Source organism: Oreochromis aureus, linkage group 6 (assembly GCF_013358895.1).
Source record: "Oreochromis aureus strain Israel breed Guangdong linkage group 6, ZZ_aureus, whole genome shotgun sequence".
Taxonomy (NCBI): domain Eukaryota; kingdom Metazoa; phylum Chordata; class Actinopteri; order Cichliformes; family Cichlidae; genus Oreochromis; species Oreochromis aureus.
Window position 1 is genome coordinate 19702106 of NC_052947.1, and position 25752 is coordinate 19727857.

Consider the following 25752-nt stretch of genomic DNA (forward strand, 5'->3'; position numbering starts at 1 on the left):
CTTCAGTTTCATCCCTATAAGAGTAAAACACTGAAAGAACTAATCGACTTGATTGGATTTTAAAGACTGATCATATGAGGCCATGTGGAACTTTTTACTTTAAATTCTTTTAAGTCTAACCCTACCTTGAGGATCTGAGCACAACTTCCACAACCAAATCAAAGTAAAACACACATAATAATACCACCTGCGGGGACTAAAACAGCAAAAGGAAATAAATATGTTGTAGCTAAAAGCAAATGTGCACTATAATACGGTTCATTAGTTATTTAAAATTCAGGCTAACATGTAAAGAGATATATAATTCATGTAAGGTCTTTCCAATGCTTTGTGACCTAGTAGTTTGAAAGTAGTTATATGCAGTATATAATGAACTACAATGCATATAATACTCAGTATAAAATACACAAAAACCAATGTAAGTTAGTCATGAGCCACATAAAATAATATTTAAAATAAGTGTAGCTTTACTTTTTTGTCATTATGGTTACAGAATGTACAGAAATGGAAATATTATTGCTTGACCGGAGCTAAAACAATTTTGTAATATGTATTTGAAGTTTACTCTACCATTACAAGTTTTTACAAAACTTGTTACAAAAGTTGTTACAAAACTCAAAGTGTTGTTATTACAAGTGAATTTAGTAATTCACCACGAAAACCAAGAGAGAACCAAGAAAAACTGTATTAAATTTTCAAGTAAGTGTTTGCTCTTTGGGAATAGAAATATTTTAAAACGTTAAAACAGAGTTGTTGGAGACGATATTCTGTTTTTACAAGAAAATATTTAGAAAACATAAAACATAGTTAATTCAGAAGTTAGGAGTTGGGTTTTTTTGTTTTGTTTTTTTTTACCATGTGAATGTTACACGCTTCCGTATTGAACTTGTGCTGCACAGTAAGGGGCGGTAACAAAACAAATGCTTGAAGTTCAAAGCCTCAAAAAGGTGAGCTCAATATTTATGTCGATAAATCAGGAAATGACTGCGCTGAAAGCCAGCAGCTTCTGTGAAACCTATGAACCTTTAGAGAACTAGCATCGGTTCTGACTCCAACCATTATTTGTGAGTGCAGCTTTGCAATCAGCTACGTGACCATCATGTGCAGCATCCCCCCTCCCTCCATCCCTAGCATCACTCCCCTCGTACAGGCTGTCCTCAAAACCTCCAGTGGCGTTGGCCGTCTCGGTCTGTGCACGCTGATCCGACTAGCAGGAGGAGGTGGGATCTAGTTGTGGTAGTGGGCTAACAAACGACTACGTGCGAACCGTGCAGACTGCCAAGCTCGGTTACCACTCCCATAAGCGCTCTTTTTTTTCTGGAAAAAAACTAAGACCGCCCGCTTCTGAGACAGTTATTCGCCACTGTAAGCTGCTGTCTTACTCATCGCTGATTTTGAATCAAATTAATCAAGAATCGTGATAACCACAACAGCCAGCAGTCGTGAACACCGCAGGCCGGGGGGGTTGTGTGATGAGATCGCCCTGCAGCGGGGATTTGGGAACGCAGAGATAAGACGGCTTTTTGCTGCCAGGACGAGTGTCGGTTTGGATCGACTTGTCGCCTTTTTTTTTTAAAAGCCTATTAGAAGAAGCACGTTGTAGAAGAGCACGGCTACTACTGGGGCTGCTGGGGGGATCGCTGGTGAGTTGATAGTACTTTCTTTTTATTTTAATTAACCGTTATCTGTAGCTGCTAGTTGCTAGCTCACTGTCAACTGTTAACATCCAATGAGCCCAACTTGGTAAAAAGCACTGATGCTCCCAATTCAAGTTCAAAACCAGCCAAAAATAACAGTATTGCACTAAATTACTCTTCAAGTTATTATAAAGCAACTTAAAAACGTTTAAGGGAAATGACTAAATGTTTATGAATTTGTGTAAATGAACTTAAATGGTTTTTCAGTAGTAAAGGAAAGGGGGTGGAGGGGGGCTGCTCACGTTAAGTAATGCTATGTCATTTGAAGCTAAGGTTAGCCTGACGGCTACTAGCTAGGGAGCCCACGCCCAATTGGTCTCCTGTTATTTAATGAGCAACAACCATATCATGAATGGCTCAGTTTCACCACAGAGATCCCAGCCTCGTGTGGATAACAGTACATAAAACATTAGCTGTCTATCTGAGCTCAACGACTGACCCAAAGTAAAGTAGCTCAGGGATGCCCTCATATCTCTATGAAAATCCCACTTTGTGCTTATCGCAGTGGTCTCCCTCTCCCCTCATCCACCGCAGGTTAATCGTAAACCCACTTCTTCGCTGTATCGTGGATAGTAATAACCCTCGCGTGGTAGCCAGTGTTTCCGGCAACACTGATAACACTGTGTGGACCTAAAAAAGACACCCGACACGTTAATCAGTGTAAGTGGGTGTAGCTCGTAGTAGTTTATGAGGCTGTTTAGGTGGCGTGTTCATTTAGTTTGCGTATTCATGAATCATCGAGGTGTGATAAAAACTGAGTTAGGTGAGCCAGCCCCCCCCCCCCAGCCCACCTTTATTGGGAGAAATCATGCTCGCTTTGCACCGACTTCTCATACCAGTACAGTTACTGGGCCTGTATATGGGGAGTGACCAGATGCCCCTCATTATGTGGGACTGCAAAGCATTTTATCGCCTTGTCACCTTTGTTCCACATACTGAGACAGTGTCCTACATTTTGACTGGCTCTGCAGTACTTGTAGTTTTCTAAAGTCTGGCTTTTAGTGAATGTGAACAAAGCAGGGAAGGCTTTTTACTATTTTTACTATTCCAGTAGAGGTTAGCCTGTTTGATCCTATCTGTGTCCATGAGGGAAAGAATTCACCAGAAATGAATGTAATATAAACTACTTAAAAGAAAATGAAACGACAGTGGGAAATATAGTTTTTCTTCAATTTCACACAGAGGAAAATGTGGCCTGAAGTGACACATAAATAATCTGAATCATCAGATATGGCTTAGAAAAGCATGACGATCGATGGGTGCATCCCCGCTGAACTCCAGTGATGATCAGCAGACAGAAAAACAGCTGAAAATACAGACAATGCACATAATATAAAGAGTATGAGACAATAAGAGCAAACTTCAACTCCCCCTTTTAGGCTTATTGTATTTACTCATCAAGAGAGTTGGATAAGTAACTTTCAGATACAATATATTTTGCCTTTAGGTGCATATCTGGCACCCTGCAGAGTTTATGTATTTTTATTTTTAAGTTCAATATGAAAATATCTACCTGGCAGCACTGCCCCACACAAACACATTTTTTTGTATCTGGTCACCCACATATGACTCTGCATTCTGATTATAACTGAGGAAAAATAGTGTGGATTTCTAAGACGTTAAGGCAACGATTTGTTTATATATTTTACTATATATTCCAAAAGGATTAATGAGCAATATATTAAATATTAAAGAATATTTTTAGCCTTTCTCTGCTATTACAGTGTGTTTAACATGGGTTATGTGAATAGTTCAACATCTCATAGATGATTGTGGCAAAAAAAAAAAAAAAGTGTTATGCTGTCTTTGTGCTGAACCGGTTTGTGAATTCTAGATGCAATGTTGCAGTATTGCACTGACTCTTGCAAACCTGACTTCCAGCTGTGGTCTCAGCTGTGAAGTAGACAATTCGAGACAATGTAAAGTGTAATCACACATTCAACGCTGTAATCACCCACTCATTCTAGGAAAAGATAACATGCAGTCGCAGCATTTAACAGTTTATATTTCAACTGTTCCCTGATTTTCAGGGGTCTAAGAATAGAGTCCTTGTGCACGCTGTATGAACTGTTGCTTTGTGATTTCGGGCTATGAAGTAATAAATGGCTTGTTCCAAAAGTTTGAATTTGTTAAGCCTTTAAACATTATCCACCAGTACTAATGACAGGTTTGTGCATGTGACTGAATGATACATACAAAACTGAGTAAAAATGGCTTGGTAGTTCCCCCCAAATCTTTCTTTCCTCTACAAGTAAGGCAAGCAAGGGGATTTAATTTGTACAATATAATAAATGGGTTATGTATGTATAATGTCTATATCTAGCGTATTGATAAAGATAGTAGCATTAGCAATCACTCAGTCTTCAAGTGGATTGGTTATACATTAACACTAACCTGCTCATAAATGTGAAGTCCATCTAATAAAGTTTATTTTAACAGCCTTCAAGCATTTGAAGTAGCATGTTTGATTCTGTGCAGTTTCAGGCATCAAAAAGAAAAGAAAACATTGTGACAAAAGTTAACTACCGAAAAATGTAAGTGAAAATTCTGTCAGAGCAGGCAGCGAACAGCCCATGATGGTAATAGCTTGTGAGTCTATAAAAATTGGTGTTAGTTGGAGGAAAAATTGTAGGTTCATGTATGCACACTTACAGTGTGTTCTTTTATCTTTTTTAAAATTTGCACTTTCAAGAAAGCACCAAGCATCTGTTTTCACAGCTGTTAGTTTGTACTTGACATAACACAACTTTCATGTTCATATCTTTAGGTAGCTAAATGAAGCAACGTGAAGTAAGTCAGCATAAAAAAAAAGAAAGAAGGAAAGAAGTCATCTACCTATGAGTTGATGGTGCAACCGATTACACTGAAATTTTCCATGAGGGAAGGAGTGAAGTCCATGTCCATTTACTTAGAAATTGGGCTGTTTTCTTTTCCTCAAGGGCACCTGGTGATGCAACACTGGATTTCTGTAACAGTAAGGGGATGGGCTTCCTCTTACTTCACTGTATGACAGAGCATCAGTGATGGCCGTTCTGCTTTTTTAATGACTTCTTTGAAGACTCATTAGATACTCAGAAAAACTAGGCTCAGCTGTGTCACAGATACAAAAACATCCTCCTGTGATCCCTTAATTACGCTGCAATAGGTCTAGGCTGCTGGAAGATTCCCATGATGCCTTGAGTACTTCTTCTTCAGTCACCTTTTTCACCTACTATGTGTCTACACACATCTGCATTTAATTATTTGTTATTATTAATTTCTGCCTTTCTTCCATGTCTCTGTTCTGTCTTCATCCGTTCATCCTCGACCGGTAGCGGCAGATGGCACCCCTTCCTGAGCCTGGTTTTGCTGGAGGTTTCTTCCTGTTAAAGGGGAGTTTTTCCATCCCACTTTCACCAAAGCGCTTGCTTGTAGGGGGTCATATGATTGTTGGGGTTTTCTTTGTATTTTTGTAGAGTCTTTACCTCAAAATACAAAGCACTTTGAAGCAACTGTGGTGATATGGTGCTATACAAATAAAACTGAATTGAATTGAATTGATTAAAGCGATTAGTTATACTTCAATTAACTTGATAAAACCTTCCTTACAGTACCTTGCTAATGACAACATGGGGGACTGTAATTTATTACTGCATGTGTGTTAATGCTTCTTGTGTAATTTTCCTGTTTAACAGGAAATGAGCATTATCATATTAAGCTGGGAGGCCCCCCCTCCTACAAGTGCTCTAATCCCTTAAGGGAAAAGGTTAAATGGACAAGTGACATAACAGATTCATGGTGTATCCTTAAAGCCTGTCCAACATGTTCCAAATATTCTCCGGTCTGGATATACAAGCTTGATGGCTGCAGCGCTTAAGATGTAATTGATCCACAAATCCTTGTGTACGCTCCTGTGCTCACATGTATCTGCATCACAGTAACCCTTCACAAATTATAACCAATTTAATTATTCTTCTCAAGTAAATAAGCCAAAATATAGGGTTTCTGTTAGTGAGTATATGGTGAAGAAAGATACTTATGATCCCCTTTGAAAATCATCTAATGCTTAGATTTCACCCACTGATCATTCACTTGTGGCTCTTGGCCTCAACTCTAAGTACTAAATTCACTTAAGTATGGTCTCACTGATACTAACTATGGGTTCACTGACTAGTTTTACAGCTTGTTTTCTTTACAAAAGTTGCACTTGACATAGGCTGGTTGTTGATTCCCTGTGGGTCAGTAGCAGATAACGCTAAGAATTGATATGACTTCAGCTTGTTTTCATGTTTCTACTTGACTTACTCACCCTCACATGACTACAGGTTATTTATACTAACTGTGACCCTGCACTTTGCAGACCCAAGGGTCCCATTTCCCTAAAGTAGGTAGTTGTGAAAGGACGCTGCTTGCTACAATTTAAACACGAGCTTGTTCAGCAATCCTGCTGCCTGTAAGAAGGCGAATAAACAGTCGAGAAGTTGCAAATAAAATGAAGAGCAGAAAAGAAAGTAAAACTTTGACAGTCAAATGGAAAATGGTTAATGAGGTGACACTGAGTGCTGAAAGGAGGGGGCAAAAAGAAACTGCAGAGAAGCGCAGGGGCAAGAGTGCTATGAGACAGCTGTGTGTGTCAGTTTTCTCGTATTTGTGTCGTCTTGTGTTACTGTGAAAGTCCACTGAGGAACGATGATGAGCTCATGGAGACGGAGAGAGACAGAAATGGTTAAAAAGGAAGAGAAATCAATCAAATGTTCAAGTATGGCTTGAATATGGCCTCAAAAAACATACTCTAAAAGTTAGCATGAAGTAGGCAGCAGATTTTCTCATTTAGAAGCAACACTATCGAGACTAAACCGAGCGAAAAATAACAACTTATCACCGCATGCAAAACACCATAGGGGAAAAACCATCAAGGTAAACTCTAATGGCAAAAGTAAAGGAGTGAATTACAGCATGGTAGACTAGTGAAAGCGAAAGAACGCTCAAAGAAACTTGTAAACAAGTGAGCCTTTGGGGTTTGAACATTAAGCCAAAGCACAAGTGCCAAAACATGCCAAGCTTCAAATGGCCATTTGTTGCTGGCGCCAAAAGGGAGTCGATCCCTATAGACTATAATCGCCCATGTACAGCCTGGTACACAAGTGGTCTCTGTAGGTTATCTCCCCGCTCATGACAACTCTACTGTGAGCCTTTGTCTCACTTGTGGCTTGAAGTTATAGTTAAATTAGGTTTTCTTGTAACAAATCTTCAAGGCCTTTTACTTTTGCTGGTTATATTTCAGCACTGACAGCCGCTTGGTTCAGTTTAAAATGTGACAAACGATGAGGTGGGAGTGACCACACTGATTCACTGATGCTTTGACCCAGTGTGTCAGGAGCAAAAATTTCCAAGGCCACCGTGTACCTGACTGAGCCACTAGCTTTGACAAATATGCAGTAATTAATGGCGGCGGGATGGGAACAGGCTATACTGATATCATAAAACTCTAATTAGCCTACTGCAAATACAGCCCTTCAGTATACTACACCAGTGGTTCTAAAGCTGTGGCGTGGAGGCAAGGCAGGTAGAGTACAGACAAGCAGGGAAAAAATATGAATATGAAAGTTGAGTGAATACGATCAATGAAAATAAACAAGAGGTTGTTGATGCTGGAGACTTTTTTCTTTTTGGTTCATGAGGGTTAAAAGTTGTGGTTTGTAAACTTTTTGGCTTTTGAACTGGGGCATGCCAGAATATCCTTAAAATCCTGTACTACTGCATTCATGTTTCATCCATTATTATTAAGTAATCACACCAGTCCCCAGTGTCTCTTTAATGACTTCCTTTTATAAAACTGTTCCTGGCTTTCTGTCTCTGTTGGAGGGAGATACAATTAATAAAGAGTGATTTATTTTGAGAAGTCTACAAATGATTGGCTACTTATCGTAAAAATGCCCTCCTCACAGATTCACCAGTGTTGAGTCTGTAAATATGCACAGGTAGATTAAAAGTAAGGCTAACACTGTATCGAACAGCCAATCAGCAAATGAGGGGTGACGTCTTTGCTAGTGACAAAGGATACTCAACATTTCTGGCACTAGAAAAGAAGCCTTACAGTTAACAGTTTCTAGGGAAACTTAATGATGACGAAGACTGCTTGTTATATGTGTGGATTTTGTGCATGTTTCTGAATATATAAGTGCGCATGTAGTTCTGTTAGGTGTCATCAGCTGCTATGAGCTCGCCTCCGTTGACAACCCTATGTCTCCCACGTCTCCATAACTAGATTTACAGCTACAGTGACCTACTTATTGTAGAACTCGGTCCAACTTTGGAAAAGCAAGCGTTTGTGGGCACTGCTAGCCAAAAGTAAATAGTGAGATGCACAACCATGTCTTTATCTGCTGCATACAAAACATAATCCATCTTTTTCATTGAGTTACTGTTTAAAAATGTGCTTTTTAAAGCTTTCTTCTCTCGCGCTGAGACTTGTATCATACCCTTGTCTTAAGGCATAAGGATCAGCTGTGTTTAGATTCAGTTATCTGAACATTAAACTGCTGAAAATATGATATGTAAGTAAAGTGTCATGTGAGTGCAGACATTTCACTTTTCGCTGCCAGCACATTTTAAAGAGCCCCTTACTCTGCCTGCGAGGCCCTGGTGTTTGTTGCTGCCCTTTGGCATATTAAGTTTCAGATGTGCAAATCTCATGGCCGTCCATGGCTGCTAGTGGAAATTTCCACTTCTCTGCATACAGCATCTTGTGTATTATAATGTTGAGGGCTGATAACAAGAAACTGTACAACACATTTAAAAGTTTAGGCGTTGTTTTAAAAGCAGTTTGGTATTTATTTATATAGTTAACGTTTTTTTCTTCTGTTAAGCTTTTAACTACTTTTTCCTCGCTGGAACCCAGTGGCAGTAAAACTCACCAGCTGCTAGACAAAAGAAATTAGAAACATAGAGCTATCATGTGGTAGTCGTTCAAAAGGTTCAGCTTCTATTGATCAGAAGTTCAAGGCAGGATTGTGGGTGGTGGAGGCGGGGTGTGTTCTTTATGTTTAAGGTTTACAAACAGTGAGTTATATCATTAATAAGTTACACAATGCTGATCAGGAGGTGTGGTGATGAGCGAATGGAAAGGGAAGGTTCTCTGATCAGAGGTTAAAAATCCTGGGTTGTACATTCAAAACATTAGGTCTGTGTCCAAGGGTGAGCCTTTTTAATGTTCTTATAAGGATTTTATTCTTTATTCTGTACTGGCTACATTGTTGTCTGGTTTGTTTTAGTGGGTTTAACGTACGTGTAGATTTTTCTATCAGGCTGACCAATCAGACTCAAGTGGATGTGAATGTTTTACAGTGTGAAACAACTGCATAACATTGTTTTGCTTTCAGTCTGTTGCACAGATAAATCATGAGTCACTGGCTTACTGGAAAAGTTCCTTCATGGGCTGGAGTCAGTTAAAAAAAAAAATCACAAAAAAGTTATGAAATAGTTTAAAAGTTGAAACTGCCTGCCAGCAGAGATGAAAAAGTGCAGTCTGAGACATTGTCTTTGCTCCTCTCTTAGTTAGGAAGTTGATGTTATCCTCAGGAGAAGCACAGTGTTCCGACAAATGGGAAGCAACAGCTCTCCCATTATTTTTTCCGGCTTGTTTTTGTGTCGAGTCTAAGGAGAGCTGTTGCTTCAAATTAAACTGAGTTGAAATTTTGTGATCAAATCAGAATCAGGCTCAGTTGTAGGTAGGAACAAAACAAACACAGGCTGCGAATGTACACAAATATCTGAAGTTTCATTGATTTTTTTTTTTGTTCATGCGTGTCCTTAAGATGACTTTCTTTTGTGGAAAATTGATTGCAGACTTCCCAGTAAGTTAGGCCGCACGTGTTTATCTTCATTTTATAAAACTGTGGAAAAAATCTGAGTTTTTCAGTTTTCTCTGGTTAGGGAAATGTTCTGCACGTGCTGGCTGGCTTTATCAGTGCTCGCTTTATAATTTTACTATGTTTGTATAAACAAATATCTTCATAGCTATAAACAAAAAAAAAAAACGTCGACTCAAATGTTGTTACATTAATTGGGAGGTGCACACCAGGTTACGTAGAAGGTTGCAGCGTAGGGTTAAGTGGGGTTCCGCTTATGGCGTAAGTTACGACGTAGATCTGACGCACAAGTATAATTCGCATGTAATTGCTCCTCTTGTCATGTGTTACATGGTTGTTGTTTTTACAGTCTGCTGCTGACCTTCATGATGTTATGTGCCCTGTGTATTGTGTTTAACTACATCCTGCTGACACAAAAACAACAGAATCTGCAGATACACCCTGATAATGTTGTTGTTTTGTTTTTTTTTAATCCCATGATACGGCAGGCAAAATACATCCTTTGTTTCCTTTAGTCATTGTGCTGTGGCACTGTACTTTGGGCATTGTGCTGTCAGTTACGCTAAAATAATCTGGTATGTAACCAGTTGACCATAATGATGCATGATTCTGCTGCTTGTGACACACGTGACAAGCTTACGTGTGTACTGGACATTCCAGTGTTCAGTTATGAACATTTTACGAGGAACTACTTTGCTCGTCATGCCTCTTCCTGTGTGTATTCATCCCCAAGATGTGACATTAAACTGAAGAATTGTGGTTGGTCGTGAGGATCATGCAACTTGAAAGAATATGCTGTTATCACATATAGGAGCTCAATGTGGAGCAACTTTCTAGTCCCATCGCACATGAATCTGCACAATAAAATATCAGAGGTCAGACAAAAGGTACTCTAGGTGAACATGTTTCATTTTCTGTTTTGCAATGAGATCAACTGAGACTTTGAAGCTTTACAATCCACAAGTCATGTTTTCCTCATTTGTACTTTGCATGTACTCGTTTCTGTTTTACTGTCGATGAAAATAGAATAATTACTTTCGCTTTGTTTTTCTTCAATCATGTCTCACAAAGCCATGCACAAGGAATGGGAAGATTTTCCCACTCATCCTCATTTCCAATGCATCTGCAGTGTGCATAGCCTTGTTGCTGGTTACGTAATAGGGTGAGGCCATGTAAAAATGTCTGAGGGAGACAGGCAGATGGTGAAAGAAAGGGAGGAATGAGGATAGCAGATACATTTAATACAAAAAGAATGATTTATATCACCCAGTTCACACTGGCTCCTTTTGTAATACTCTCCTGTGTTTGACAACGTAATACTCCCCCCACCCCACCCCACACACACACACACACACACACACACACACACACACCAAAAAATTGGAGGTATGTAAGTTGTTGACTGCAAAGGGGTTACATTTCAAGATCTTGATGTACCCACGACCCTGTCAGTCAGCGAATCTTGATACTGAAGGGATTCTGCACAGAGTGAAAGACAGCCTCATGGTTTAGGGCAAAAGACTTTTTAAACCTGTCTTTCAGTCTGATCGTATTAGCCGTGACCAGCATACCTACAATGACGCATCCCAGGAACCAGATTCCTGACCTACATGTCTCTCATATAGCAAGCAATAAAAGCATAAAGGCAGAGTCATATCTGTGGTGGATTTCAGAGAAAGTCACATGCTGATTGTCAGTTTATGTGCTTTTGTTTACTTTGTGATATTTAAGAACTGTGGAAAGAATTGTTTTTAGCCTCATTATTGTATTTAAATTGTTCCCCATTGACAAAATGCCACTCTTTATGAATGAAATTTAAAAACTTAATAATAAAAAATAATACTAGAAATATAAAAATATATAATATTTGGGGAAGGACTAAATACTAGTTTTTCAAACTGTAGGAGTTTAGTTTTATTTTCCAATTTTCCAGGATCTGTTTTTCCAGATTGTGCTGAAGACCTCTGTCCTAATTATCTACTATGAAGAACAGATTTGTCAGTGTGTCGCACTCAGATTTCTCCAGAGGTGTTTGCACAGCATGTTTCTGTGGTTAGATAAGCTCGGGTATGATGCTGCGGCTGTGTCGGTTGGACATTGTTGACCAATATTGGCCTGATATATCAGACAGAAGCTTTTTCTTTTTTCCTCTGAACTTGAATGCAGATAAAGGTAGTTTAGAAACTGTGTCTTACAGTAGTTATAGTAGTGTGTCCAGTTTGGCTCCATTGTTTATAAGAGTCTCACAAATAACAGAGCATGTGTCACAATGCGGTTTGGAGTCGAGCCGTGTCTCCAACCTTCCATCTCGACTACAGTTTGTAAGTCGGAATTGGCCTCAAAACTTCAGTTTCGGCTCAGCTCTTGTTAATACAGAGAAGCCAAAAAGAGTCAGAGCGCAGAGAGGGGCTCGAGTTGGCAGGGAGCCTTTATGAACAGGGCGCAGATATGATCCAAACAAGTCAACAGAATGCACTCAGTGAAAAGGCTCTCAAGGACACAGCATGGCACTTTTTAAAGGCCTGTGTTACAGATAGATGCACACTTTTCTGCTCTTCAGCATGAAAGCACCAATAGGGTATGTATATTTGAGTTTCTTTATTCTACATTTAACAAAAATATAAGTGATGCAGGCTGGAGATAATTTCATTAACATGTAGTTGTGTAACTTGGTAGCTTAAACTACTCAAAGAAATGATTCTAACTGTGAACTGACGCAAGATTGCAACAGAGGACTAATCTTGTAAATGAAAGTGTGTGTTTTGTTTTCAAGTTTTGGAGGTGTTCCTCACATTGTGTCAAAGGCACGCAGCACAGAGGCATGTTTGTTATCGGATAACAAGAGCGTGGTTGCCTGGACTGTGTTTGTGAAGAAGACAGTTGAGCTCAGGGTTTGAGTTTGGCACATGTGAGGCTACCAAGCTTCAGTTAGCTGGCAAAATCAGTAACTAAAATGTCTTTTTTTTGCTGCTCGTTCATGAATGATTAACATTTTTCTTTTCGGTGTTCCCGACCCCAAAAGCATCCGGGGGCCCTATGGGTTTAGGATATTTGAAATTGATTACAATAGACTTTCCCTGATGTTCGTGTAATACTCTGATCTCTACATGCGCCACAATGGTTTGCAGGCCAGCAGAGGATGTAAAAGAAACTGTCACAAGAATTTCATTTCTATTCTGAGTCAGCAATTGTCTTTTCAAAGTGTCTTTGGAGAAAAAAACAAACACAAAACTTGTGGCACCCGTTAGCTTTTGAGTTCAGTAGCCTTTCTTCTGAAGATGGCACGCTAGCTTCATTCCTTATCTAAGCTATGCTTATCTTAAATGCCGGATGCCATCCTAACTCTGGGATGTAAGACTCACACATACAATTTGGGCTCAGTTTCCACTGAGACACTACTCAAGCTTGACCTGGCTGTTGTGCCTAATTTTTGGGACATTTTTTCCCTTTTCATCCCCCTTTAAACCAGTGACTACATGTGCTCCGTTCACCCAGAGCTCTTTATATTTATGGGATAAATCTCGGTCATGCTGAGACACTGAAACATTTGGTAGAAGGAGAACATCAGGTCCTTTACTTCTCCTGTATCATAAACCATGTGCCTTCTTGTGTAAAGCTAGAAAGAGACTCTGTGCCAACCACGTTTATGTATGGATGACTTGCAGCTCTGGAGCGAGACCACTATCATGATTGCTAATACCAGCTGGAGTAATGTCATGTAGAAGCGCCTGGAAATAAAGCTAAGAAAGTGCTCACCATATGGAGGTGACTCTGTTATGTAATAGAAAGCGGTTGAGGTTTTTTTTCTTCTTTTTTTGGAGGGAGTGGACAATTATACAGTGAGGAGGGGATTGTTAATGGCCTCAGTAAAACCTCCAAAACTTTCCACTCGGGAAGTGTACAGGAATGAAGCCTTTAGGGAAGAGGGAGGAGCACAAGACACGGGTCCAAAAGGAGCAAAGTTATTCCTGTCCCCCCTCCTCATCTTCTGTGGGTAGGCTTAGACATGCCTAGTCTTGTCCTTTTTCATATGTTAAGTAAGAGCACTTGGCCAGTTTATCCTTGTTAGTGTTCCTTGGATTTGATGGATTAAGTTTATCAGAAGTACAAACATGGAAGAAAATATTAAACAAAAGTTGCCTGCACAAGTGTTTACACTCTTTTTAAATTATATAAATGCATAAATAAGCAATTTTCTCTCTTCTTTTGTCTTGTTTTGGTAGAAACAAAGCTTTAGTGGTTTGATACCAAGAGGTTGTAAATGCTATAATGTCACAGTATGCTTTCTGAGTTGCCCTTTATTACTCGTTGCGTCATTGCTCTGCTGTTTGTTTTCATTGCAGATTCCAAGGTTTAAGTTTACCTTCATGCAGGAGGGTTTTTGTCTTTGGACAACAAGTCACAGTTAATCCTTGTCAGTATTTTTATGATTACATTGTATTTTATATCACTTCATCAAGGTTAACTAATTACAGTTAAGCAGCACTTCTAAAATGATGGAAAGTAAACCGCATCAGTATAATAATGTGAATGCAGGATACCGTGGCCACTATTGCTTACTTATCTCATTACCTTTCTGCTCAATTTAAGCTGTGTCAGGTTTATTGTTATGTCATATGAGGAGCACAAACATGCACAGTACCCGCAGTGAGTAGCCCAAATGCTATGAAAGTTTAACCTGTCTTTTGAACAGGATGCAGAATAAAAACTGTGTAAGCACTTAAATGTTTCTGCAAAAAGAGATGTTGTTGTTTTTGGTAACTTTGAAGGTTGCAGTTGGGAGTGAAAGACCTGCCCTCAGCTCCAGCTCCTTAGAGTCATTTAGTTTTGTTATTGGTACAAAGGGTTTTTCTTTATGTGCAGTGTGTTGGTGTCTGGAAGTACTTATGTCCATTTGTGTCTTTCCATCCAGGCTATCCATGAGCTCCGATTTCCCACACTACAGTTTCAGGATGCCAAATATAGGGTTCCAGAACCTTCCCCTTAACATCTACATTGTGGTGTTTGGGACAGCCATCTTTGTCTTCATCCTCAGCCTCCTCTTCTGCTGCTACTTAATAAGGTAAGAGCCATGCAGACTTTAGCTTGGGATCAGCGGAGGATTGGAATTTTTATAATGTGTGTGTGTGTGTGTGTGTGTGAGAAATGGCTGCTTTGCCATGCAGGTTTGTGGCATAAAGTGTCATACAGGCAACATTAGTGTGTGCATCAGATTAATCTGGTGCTAGTACCGCATGTGCTCTCTGAAAAGCTAGGATGGAAGATACAAATATTTATTAATCATTTTAAAGAGACACATTTTTGTATTTTTTAATTCATTAATTTTTTTTTATCTATTACATTTACTTATTGATTTTTGTGTTGGCATTGGTAAATCAGTCAACTTGAGAAGCCTCCCAGATTTGCCTAACTTACAAATTCTTTTACATGTGCAAATTAGGAAGCAAATTCCAATCATTGCTCTCCCATTCCTGTAAATCAGCCCCAGCAGGCTTGGAATTTGTGTGCACATTTGTAATTCACACAGCTCTGTCCAGAAGAGGTTGTGTGAAGCATGTTTTCGAAGACGATGGTGGTTTTGAACACAGCGTACCACTTGACCACCAAACCATCAGCGCCAGTGCTCATCTGAGACTTGAAAATGACGAGAGCCGCATGTTATTACTCAAAAACTGTCATTATGCAAGGGCACGATAGCACTTTCTCTAGGTCTGTTTGCCTCACATTCATTCAGAATTGCCCTTGTACTGTTTCACTTTAGCTCTGTCCATATTTTTGCATAATGTGAGGAGATGTTGAGTACTGAAAATGGCTTAATGCTAATGAGTTCTTTATAACTAGTAATTCAGAAACATGGAAATGCTTGTGCATACGTGCAAGCTGGTTACATGACATGACCTTGTAGCCTTTAACAACATACTGTGTGGCACTTGTCACTGCTGCTTTAGGCTGAGACTTTGTGGGGAAAGAAAAAAAAAACAGCTCTTGTTTTCTTCCTTTTTTTGAGAAATGTGTGTTAATAAGCATTCGCTAATAGTTTATTCACAAGTGGGGAAAAAAGTTTCAACAGCACAGTTTGGAGAAAGTTTCTCTGATATACATATATAACAATTTGATATCTTAAAAGATATTTAAAAATGGCTGATATTATGATGATCATGGCACTACATGTCAAAGAAACTAGTAATAACTTTTTTTATTCATTTATTTATTTGCTGCTTTATTGCCACTTACCTAACCTAAACTTTTTGGATATGCATTAAACTTCCACTGGTGTTTAAACATGTTGCTTGTAACTAATCTTTTTTTAAGCCCCTTTGTAAGCACAGCATCTTTAGTGTAATTATTTCCCTTAAAGGAAAAAGCAGAGATTGCTACTTACCAGCTACATCTACACTAATACGTTTTCATTTTAAAACGCTGCTTTAGACAAAAAACGATCTCTAAACAGATGAGTGTTTCAGCATTGTTACAAAAATGATCTCTGGACTTACTGAAATGGTTAAAAGCGTACATCGCATAACTGTTCGTGTCGACAGAAGTGGCGTGAACGTGTTGTGATTCATAATCCATGTTGAAATGTCCAGTTAGTCAGGGCTGATGTCTTTTTGTTCTCTAGAGAAGGTCATGAGGTAGAGGAGTGCCTAATTAGAGGACAGCAAATACTAACTGCTTCCAAATGCGTGTCTGGCTGTCCAGATGAGGCCAATTCTTAATTTAGCATTTAGTACCAAAATTTAGATACTCGTTTGCAAATTATCGTAATGGTGCGATCTTCACGGACACGCAGCCACAGCAACGCAACAGACTTGGCAAAGCAGCTGAGACACTGATGCCTGATCTTTATAAAGACTATCATGAGGTCAGTAAAGCTGCTGCTTCAACAACATCAAAGTATCCAACTGTTACCGTACATATTAACCAAACCGGCGCACACAGTTAAATGTTACCGCGTAGCTACATTTCTTTTCCGTGAAGTATCATTAAGTTAGCGGCTGTAGCTAGCTAATAAAAAGATAGCAGTAATGTTGAAGCATGGCAGCAAAAGGTGCAAGTCCCGCTTGTCTGTAATGTTAAGAGACAGCATAATGTTCATTTAAGAGAAGGAGTTTTTTGGAGAGTTTAAAACTCTAGTGTGGTGATATCCCCAGCCTTTACACACTGAGCTATTCTAGAAATGACCTGGCAGAGCTGTTAGCTAAAACGTCCTAATTAGCTTGACTTGACATTAAACTGTCTTTGATCTGCGGCGCTCCTAGCTTGAATAATATAGAACAGACAAATGTCCAGAGGATTCACAGCAGGTCAATTGATATCCCACCTTGTGTCTGTTCTGCCTGCTTGTGACTGAACCCAACTAAGAATTCCCAGAAGTGGGAACAAGTCTGGTAAGTGTGTGAAAGCACGAGCAGAATTTTTAGAACTTTGCTGTAGGAGTCAGGGCCATGTGGACACAAGCCATAAACATCCAGAAAGTTTTGCTTTTTAAAATGAAAACGTATTAGTGCGGACACGGTTTCATTCCCTTGCTAGCTCCTTTTGTAAGCCGACTGGTCTAATCAAATTGTCCCGGCTGCTGTTGCAACAGGGGTTTTATCCTAGCCTAGCAGCAGCAGACTGAACGCAAATAATGCCCAGCGTTTTTTATCTAAAACAGTGAGAAGCAGCAGTTGCCCAAAAATTTCTCCCCTCGCTGTCTTGTCATGTCCTGTCTTGCAGGGCAAATGGTAAGTAGATTAACTCCTCTTGTGTCCTTACAATTCCTCATCTAACTGTAAAGAGACACTTAATGACTTTGATGCAGTACCATGATTCAGTACTAAAAGCTGAGATTGCCCAGGTTCACTCTCTAAATGCAAATGAGCAATTTTGGCTCCATAAAAAGGCTTCTAAAGATGCAGTCTCCCAAAGGATGAAATCAGTTATGAGTATATGTATAAATTTTTTCATGGTGTCAGATAACTTAAAAAAATGACATGATTGCTCCGTATTTGGGAAATACTTTGTGGAGCTCTGTGGACACGGCTCACACCACCATGAAGGGGCAATCTTAAGGTTTCTGTGCAGTAAAGCATCACCGTCAGGGGCGAGAAAGGAGAGATGAAGTAACATGTTAGAGTTGACTCGCAAGATTCCAGCAGACATATACTCCCAGATACATTTTGACAGAAGGCAGACTCTCACAGAAAAACTCAACCACATCTCTCAGCGAGTCTCTAATCCATACACACACAGGTGTGAAACATGCAGTTGAGTTTGCACAAACATTCAAAGAGTCTCTTAAGTATTGGATGTTTCTGTAACGTGGAAAAGGAGCACTAATAGTCGCTCTGAACAAATGCGGCAAGTATATTTGAATCTGTTAGTCATCACTGCAGTTTATAATATTCATTACGCTCATGATACCACAGGGCAGATGACACATGTTTTTATGTAGGTGGCACTGACTGCAGTGTAATTCTATCCTATTTGACACCTGGTTTTCATATTAAGTATTCTCCCACTTTTGCCCACTTTTACATTGTACTTGTGGGCTAATGAGCACCCCCACCCCCCCATCAGTCTTCTATGACCCACCCTCCCATGACCTTGTCCCCTACCCTTGGGAGTCTCTGCACCTTTACCTGCTGACCTCTTTCAAAATGTCAGTTTCTCTCCTAGACTGTGCTGCTTGTTTTACAGATCCCTCTCACTCTGCTGCGAGAGGTTAAGGTTACTTGTAATGGAGGTAAATCTTACAAACCTATGAATTTTTCCTATCTCTTTTGCTCTTTTTTTCCTTCCCTAATTTTTTATTGATTGATTGATTTATTTATTTGTTTTTGCATATGCTATTCTCCCTCTCAGTACCTAGAACCTCTTATCCAGTGTTCTTCCTGTTGTCTGAATGTTTTTTGTAGCTTAAACTCGGGTTGCATCGACCGGTACTCTTGTTGTGCTTTTATAGAGTGCCTCAGCAACCTGCAGTAATGCTTTTAATGTATGATCCGCTGTGTTTTGGGTGATGTGAGTTGATATTTTACCTTAGGTTCAGTGTTTGTTTTGACAAGAAACCAAGGGTATCTATCTGTTAATATGTAATTTGCTTACTGCTGCGTTCTCCTTCATCATCTTCCTTTTCTTTCCTTCCATGAACTTCTGTGATCTTCCTCTTTTCCTCCTGCCTGGCAGCTCCATCTTCAACACCCTTTTTTTGAATATATCCATTAGCCCTCCTCTGCAATAAACCATCTTGGCTTTGCCGCTTCAACTTTGTGTCCAAACCCTGATGTAGCCGTTTCTAGTTGTTTCATTCCCAGTGAAAAATTTAGCATCTTCAGCTTAGCCTCCTGTCTTTTTGTCCATGCCACCGGCTCCAAATCATACATCATAGTAGGTCTCACTACCATCTTGTAAACCTTCTCTCATCTCCGTGTCTGTACTCTCTTCTTCACCTCTCTTATCCATTGTCTGTTTCTTTGGATGGTTGACCCCAGGTATTTAAACTCATCGACCTTCACTACCTTTCATCCTTGCATGTTCTCCTTTCCTGCTGTTGTCCTCTCATTCACACACGTGTAGTCTATCTCGCTTCTACTGCCTTTACTCTTTCTCCTCTCCATTGCATACCTCCATCTCTCCAGGCTCTCTTCCCTGCTCTCAGCTTCTGCATTGCTAGTCAAAAAGATTTAAAAACACATTGCTTTAGAAATATTTTACTTACCCTGTGTGAGGGGGTGAAGTTTGCCAGAGACAGGACTCGTGCACTCACGAGAAAAATGCACAACCCAAACATATCTCATGGTTGCGCACTGCTCTGTCTCTTAGCGAAATCATTTCTGAACTAGTTATGTACACAAAGTTATTACAGTATTTATCATTTTAATTAAAGCACCCCTGCTGATAAACTAGAGTAGACTGACTCTAGGAATTTTTTTTCAGGACATATGGATTGTTTCTGTGTTATAGAGTCAAGTGGAGGAGGCCAATTATTAATCAGAAAGGTGTTTTGTCTTTACTTCTCCCCAGGTTACGGCACCAGGCGCACAAAGAGCTATATGCTTACAAACAAGTAAGAAAAACCACACACACACACTTCAGAGATAGGAAATCATCTGTAGCTAAATGCACAGCAGAAATGAAGTATCATTGCAGTGTCTAGTTTGTGTCAGCTGTGCATTGGCCATCATTTAAAATTCCCATTGCTGACTCCTTAGGCAGCTGCAAGAATTTGAAAGGTTTTGTGTTTTAAAGTTTTTTGTAAGCACGCTTGCACTTCCAGCACTTCTGGATAAGAGTAAAGCGATGGAAAAGTCAGGGTTATGTAAAAGATGTGAGCAGATAATAGCGTGTAAAGAAAGAAAGAGAGATGGAAGGCATAAACAAACTTATATTATGTAATACTGTGTATTACCAGCATGCAAAAAGCATCCAAACATGGCCTCATAGAGTGTAAACACGTGTTTTGTGCATTGTGTTTGTCTGATTGTTTTCTATCTTTTATTTTATCACACATTTAGTGTTTAATATTGTGATGTTTTGTAATTGGTTGTAATTATCCACATACAGTGATAATCTGACTAATGGTTCTTCTTTTGTTGTTGCACCTTTAGGTCATTCAGAAGGAAAAAGTCAAAGAGCTAAATTTGCATGAGGTAAGCGCTTTTCTGTTTCGTTGGCTAATATCAGGCATCATTGTCAAAGCTTGCTGCGTGTACTGCAACAGTTTATCGCACAATATCAGCAGCAGACACTGTTCTCTGCCAATTTTAAACCTGTCAGTCACAAACGTCTTAGCTGTAGCCCCACTGTGTGTTTTTATTCAGGTTTTTAATCCCATCCTCTTAGTTTTGTACTTGCATAGAAATCCACAATGTCCTGGGTCGTCATTTAATTTAAAACAAAGTCCCAAGCCCTGGGCCTGTGAAGCAACAATTTAATGTTACAAAAAAGTTTAGAGCAGAGGTATCAAACATAAGACCCAGGGGCTAGAATTGGCCTGGGAAAGCCTCCAATCTGGCCAACTGGATGGCTTTGGAACAAGTGAAGGACGGCATAGATTTTAGACTTTTAACTAAGACTTTAACTGTAATTTCAAACATTTATTTCTCACAGTTTCAGCCAAAAGACTCATTATGACATAAGTTTTTTTCATTTACTACAGCAGCGTTTTTTTTTTTTTATCGTGTAGAGAAACTGACACATGCTGTTGGAATTGCATTTCTTTTTTTATGTTAATATATCTCTGGGATTAACATCAAAGTGAGCCCTATGTGGCCCACAATGTAAAACGAGTGCGACGTCCGCAAAGAAGATGTTATGCAATAAGCATCCGGAGCAGATGTTCACCGTGTTTGAACAGGGTTTGTTAAGATTTGGTTTGACAACAGTGATGACGTACGCACTGTTTGTCATCCGACATTCAACATGTGTCTTCACTCATTGTCATGTGAAAATGAGCATCGTGTAGTTAAGGCATTAACGTCCTCCCTGTTATTATTACGTAATGCTCGGTGTCAGCTCAGTCTAGTTGGAAAATTACAAACACAGAAGTAAAGCTGCATCGCTTCTTGCGGACAGCCCTTTAACAGAGCAGCGAAAGTGAAATGTCAACAAATAGCATCTTCGTGTGTGCTTTGGCACAGGCCTGGCCATATTTTCTTGTCAGCAGTGCTGGAATTTCCGGCTGTCCCATCAGGCTTCGGGGTTTTATTTATGTTATTAGGAATCGAGAGAGAAAGCATCACAAAGCGTCGTGTGAATGAAGCGTGTGACAGAGTAACCAAGCTGTGTTTAAGGACAATAATATATATGCACACAAGGCTGACCCAGTTCCAGGCTCACAGGATTACCCGGTGGAAATGAGCACAGCCTAACCTACGTGGATTTGGTCTTTTATGCAATATATAGCATAGCAGTGTAATATGGAACCCGTTGAGTGTTTATATAAGTTTGTAACTTGAACAGCTATCCTAAGCTGGTGCTGTTTTTAGCATGGCTTTGATCCCAGTCTACATTTAACTGCTTTACATGTTGTGTTGGTTTTATGTAAAGAGTGGCTGTCGTAATAGAATCACACGAAGTTCATGCTTCTGTGTTTTCTCAGACTTTTTTGTGTGCGTGTGTATTTGTAGTTATAAACAAGTGCACACATCTAAAAATATACCAGATGCTTGGAAACCCTCCCCCCAACTCCCGAGCGTGTCGTGTAGGTGTTGGGACGTTTTTAAAATAGGAAAAGCTGCACAAACACATCAGTGCTGAATGACTTTGATAAAAGAAAAATTAAAGTCACGCCTTGAGACCTGCATGAAATATGCCTTCATGTTTCAGCAGTGAAATACATAACGCTGTGTGTCTATTTGCTGTTGTTGCATTTTCCTATCTATATAGGGCAGAGGTAATGATTTCATATCTTTATCTTAAATTCATCTTATCTAGCGCTGTGTAACTTGCTTTATCAGTTTGATAAGGTTGCTGGTCATATGTTGACAGTTACTGATGTTGAACTGGATGAATAGCCTGGGAATATGTATGCAACAACACTGTTAGCAAATGGCAACAACCACCTACTGCAAACATTCAGTTGTTTTAACCATGTAAAGCCCAGAAAAGTAAAATTATTTGAAACTAGAGTGTTTATTGAAGTTTCTGACAAATACAAAATTAATGAATTAATGTTATTTGTCATTTGTGCAAGTTATTGTTTACATTCTATCTTTAAAAATAGAATTAGATTGATAATGTGGAGGTATCATAAACTCATGTATCAAATATTTGGCATTACAGGGTTAATTTTGCTTTGTGAGGATTTTATTTTGTTTATTTTTGGGGTTTTTCTTTTCTTTTTTTTTTTTAAAAAGATGTTTGCTGCAGTAAATTCAAAGAATACTTTTTTTTTTTTTTTTTTTTTTTTTTTTATGTTGGTGGAGCTTTTTAAGAAATCTTTTTTAACTGTATGTTACATGTTGCGTGTTCCTGTTAGGATAAAAAAAATTTTTTATGATGGCTAAAGATTAGTGACCTGATTTAATGTAAGTGCATCATCATAAACTTCAGCTTCCTCTAAACTTTTTTTTAATTTTAAAAAGCGTACATGCAATGATTGAAATGTAAGTAAACATCTGCAGATGGGTAAACTGTGAAACTCTTGGTATTAATGTTCCTCTTAGTACCTCTTTACGCAGTAGAAAGTGGTAAGACTGTGGGTGGTAATTACAGTTTCTGGTCCCAGCGTGCTAGGCAACATGTTCTCATCACTAGAGATGAGGAGATTGGAGTCCTTCACACGTCTGCTCTTTCTCACAATTTCGTTTTAAGCATTAAGCTGATCCTCGGATGGTCTTTTTCTCTACCTGTTAATTTAATCTCTTTCTGTTGCTTGGCTGACTTGAATGAAGAACGCTCTTTGTCTGCTGAATTTGTGCGTGCAGAGCATTGCTTAGCGTTCATGTACTGTTCTTGCTTTAATAAAATCGACAAGAGGGTAGAGTTTCTCCATAAAATTAAGTCTGTGTCTTTCGTTTTTTGTGTGCAGTTTTTGGAAGCTTGCGGAATTAATCCACTTAACAGTGAAAAAATAGGTTCTGTCAAAAGTTGGCCGACAGTGTCACATCTAAGCCGTGAGGGTGACGCCACAGAAAAAGGCACTGAGAAAAACAAGAACACTGATCTATTCACCAATAAAGAGAGCAAAGCAGACATCTTAACAGAGAAGTGTTCTGTGTCCAAAACTCCTCAGGAGTGAAAGCTCAGGGACCCCATACTGTTCTTTTCATCCACAGTCATCCATTCAACACTCGTAAAATAGAAGTTAGAGAGAGAAAATGTCACCGAGTTTGAATAGCCAGTGAGCTTCTACTGTAAAGGCTGTATGAAAATTTGTGGCTTTGTAGACCAACAGTTTATCTATTTCAGAGTTCACAATACTTCCCTAGACTTTACCTCCACTGTGAAATCATTCCAACTGGCCATTGATGGCATGGATAGGTAGTAAGATTTGCTGCAAGTTATAGGAACAGTTGGTAACAATGAAACACTTCTCATTTTAATTTGGTTCAAGTAACATTAAACTGAGAGAGCGCTCTTCTTACTGGAAGAGAAATCCAGCTGAAAGGAAATTACTTATTCGTAGGTGATGTAGTGTTGATCAAATGTAGCTGGCATGCCTGAAATAAGTAGCACTTCACATAGCGCTTAGTGTGGTTCTTGGGTGTTTGTGAACTGTATAATTTGCCCCGCCATTGATTCACGTCAGCATCTCCGTCATAATAACACCTGCGTCACCGACGGTCGTGCACAGGCATTGTTCAACGCTTGCACCTCTGCACAACATTAATATGAGCGTGCGTGTCAGTCAGCTACATTGATCGAACACAAAAAAGAGAGAAAATAGACAGAAGCTAATGTGATTTCAGAGTCTAGTTTTCTATTTCTGGAATAATATACTTATGTCTGTTCCCTTCCATATGTATGAAATGAAGCAAAGAAGAGACGGGTGAAGTGAAGAAAACCTGTTACTCTAAGTGCAGAAAAGTCATAATCCATGTAAAACGGTTGGGGAGTAATGGCAACCCTTTTGAAATCAGTCTGGCCACATTACCAAGACCGCTAGGAAGCTCTCCTAGCCTTTCCAAAGCAGTTGTAATGACGATAAATCTGGGTATAACGATGGTTTCTTGAGTTGCCAGTTAATTTAAACTCAGTATTGTATGGGGAAAAACTAATTGTAGCCTGCCTTCCACCCTATGACAGATGGGATAGACTGTAGTAACTCTGCAACCTTGAAACGGATTGGTGGAAGAAAATGTATAGATGGATGGATGGATGCTGTAGGAGTTGTAGAAATAACGTTCTCTGCTGGGTCGCCCATAGGGGAATGGTGATGAGCGCCGAATTCCAGCGACTACATGAAAGGCCTGCATTGTTTCTTTGATGAAAGGCCTGCAGTTACTCAAAGTCAGGGGGAAGGGGATGATTGAGCCAGTGTTGCTCATATTAGGCTATCATAATATTGCTGCAATGGATTGTGACAACATTATAAACCCAGGATCTATTCTTAACCCAGTTAAAGGTCAAGGGCTCATCATCACGCTCATCTAAAACCACCAGAATAGAAGTTACAGGCGGTGGAGGGGTGAATGGATCAGTGGACTATTATTTTTTCCATCCCCACATGTTTCACTTCCTATTTCCAAGAATTCCACACAACCACAACAGTTAGCTAAAACTATAAGGTGACCTGTTACGCTAGTTGAAAGTGTTTTTGTTTAAACCAAAATGGCATCCACACCCTGCTCATCAGGAATTTCTCAATGACCCTGACAAGGACTTTTTTTCAGGGAACTCGGGCTGAACTGCCCAGAAATGGTTACTGTCATATAATCGAGTTTAAAGTCTTGAATCTTAGTCATAGTCATAGTGTGGGCTTTGAATGAAACAAGAAAGCATACTAAACCAGATCTGAAGATCTCTCAGCTTTTCTAACTTGCAGCTCCAGAAATGAACTGATAATTTCTCACCATCTGCATTACAGTGTTGATTGTTTTCCTGTTGAAAAGGGGAAAACCATCACTACTGTAATGTGTGGCCTTTTGGCCGAGAACCGAACAAGTCCCCATGAGAGTTGCATCAGAGTTATACAACAGGACATAGTTGGTCAGTTGGAATGTTTACCGTGGTTTTGGGTGTTTTTTCGGGGGGGGTTTTAGGGGGTTTTTTTATTAAGTTTTTGGTGTTGTTGGTAAAAGTTTTTAAATGTGTGTGTTTGTTCTTTTCACTAACACAAAGCTAAAGATGATGCATGTCTTTATACAGAAAGCACCTCCTAACTCCCCCGATCTCTTTCAGATTTGTGCAGTGTGCTTGGAGGAGTTCAAACAGAAAGATGAGCTGGGGATTTGTCCATGCAAACACGCCTTTCATAGGAAGTAAGTACACAGTCTTATTGACATGCACACGCAGACGCAGACACACACATGTTTGTACACATCCAGTCAAGGACAAACGAGTCTTTATAGATTTCCTTATCTGGATGGTGTATTTCCATTGATTTTCCCACTTTGTAGGTATAGTAAATACAAATCGGTAAATGTTCCGCAATTTCAGAGACTCAGGGTGAACAGTTATTGTCAAGCTTGTTGTGTTTGTGTGGAAGCCAACAATAACAAATGCCTCAGAGTTGCATGTTTTTGGGACAAAACTAAAGCCCAGTGTTTATGACTCGG

General features: G+C 39.5%; 1 protein-coding gene across 1 annotated transcript in view; it reads left to right on the top strand.

Annotated features, from left to right (window-relative positions):
* The first annotated feature begins 1178 nt into the window (after positions 1-1178).
* Positions 1179-25752, top strand: part of rnf24 (ring finger protein 24) — a 30129-nt gene continuing 5555 nt past the window's right edge. Inside the window, exons 1-5 of the mRNA XM_031752215.2 lie at positions 1179-1643; positions 14460-14609; positions 19556-19598; positions 20140-20181; positions 25376-25455. Of these exons, the coding sequence (XP_031608075.1) occupies positions 14467-14609; positions 19556-19598; positions 20140-20181; positions 25376-25455 (308 nt within the window). The 5' untranslated portion in view covers positions 1179-1643; positions 14460-14466. The remainder of the gene's footprint in view (positions 1644-14459; positions 14610-19555; positions 19599-20139; positions 20182-25375; positions 25456-25752) is intronic.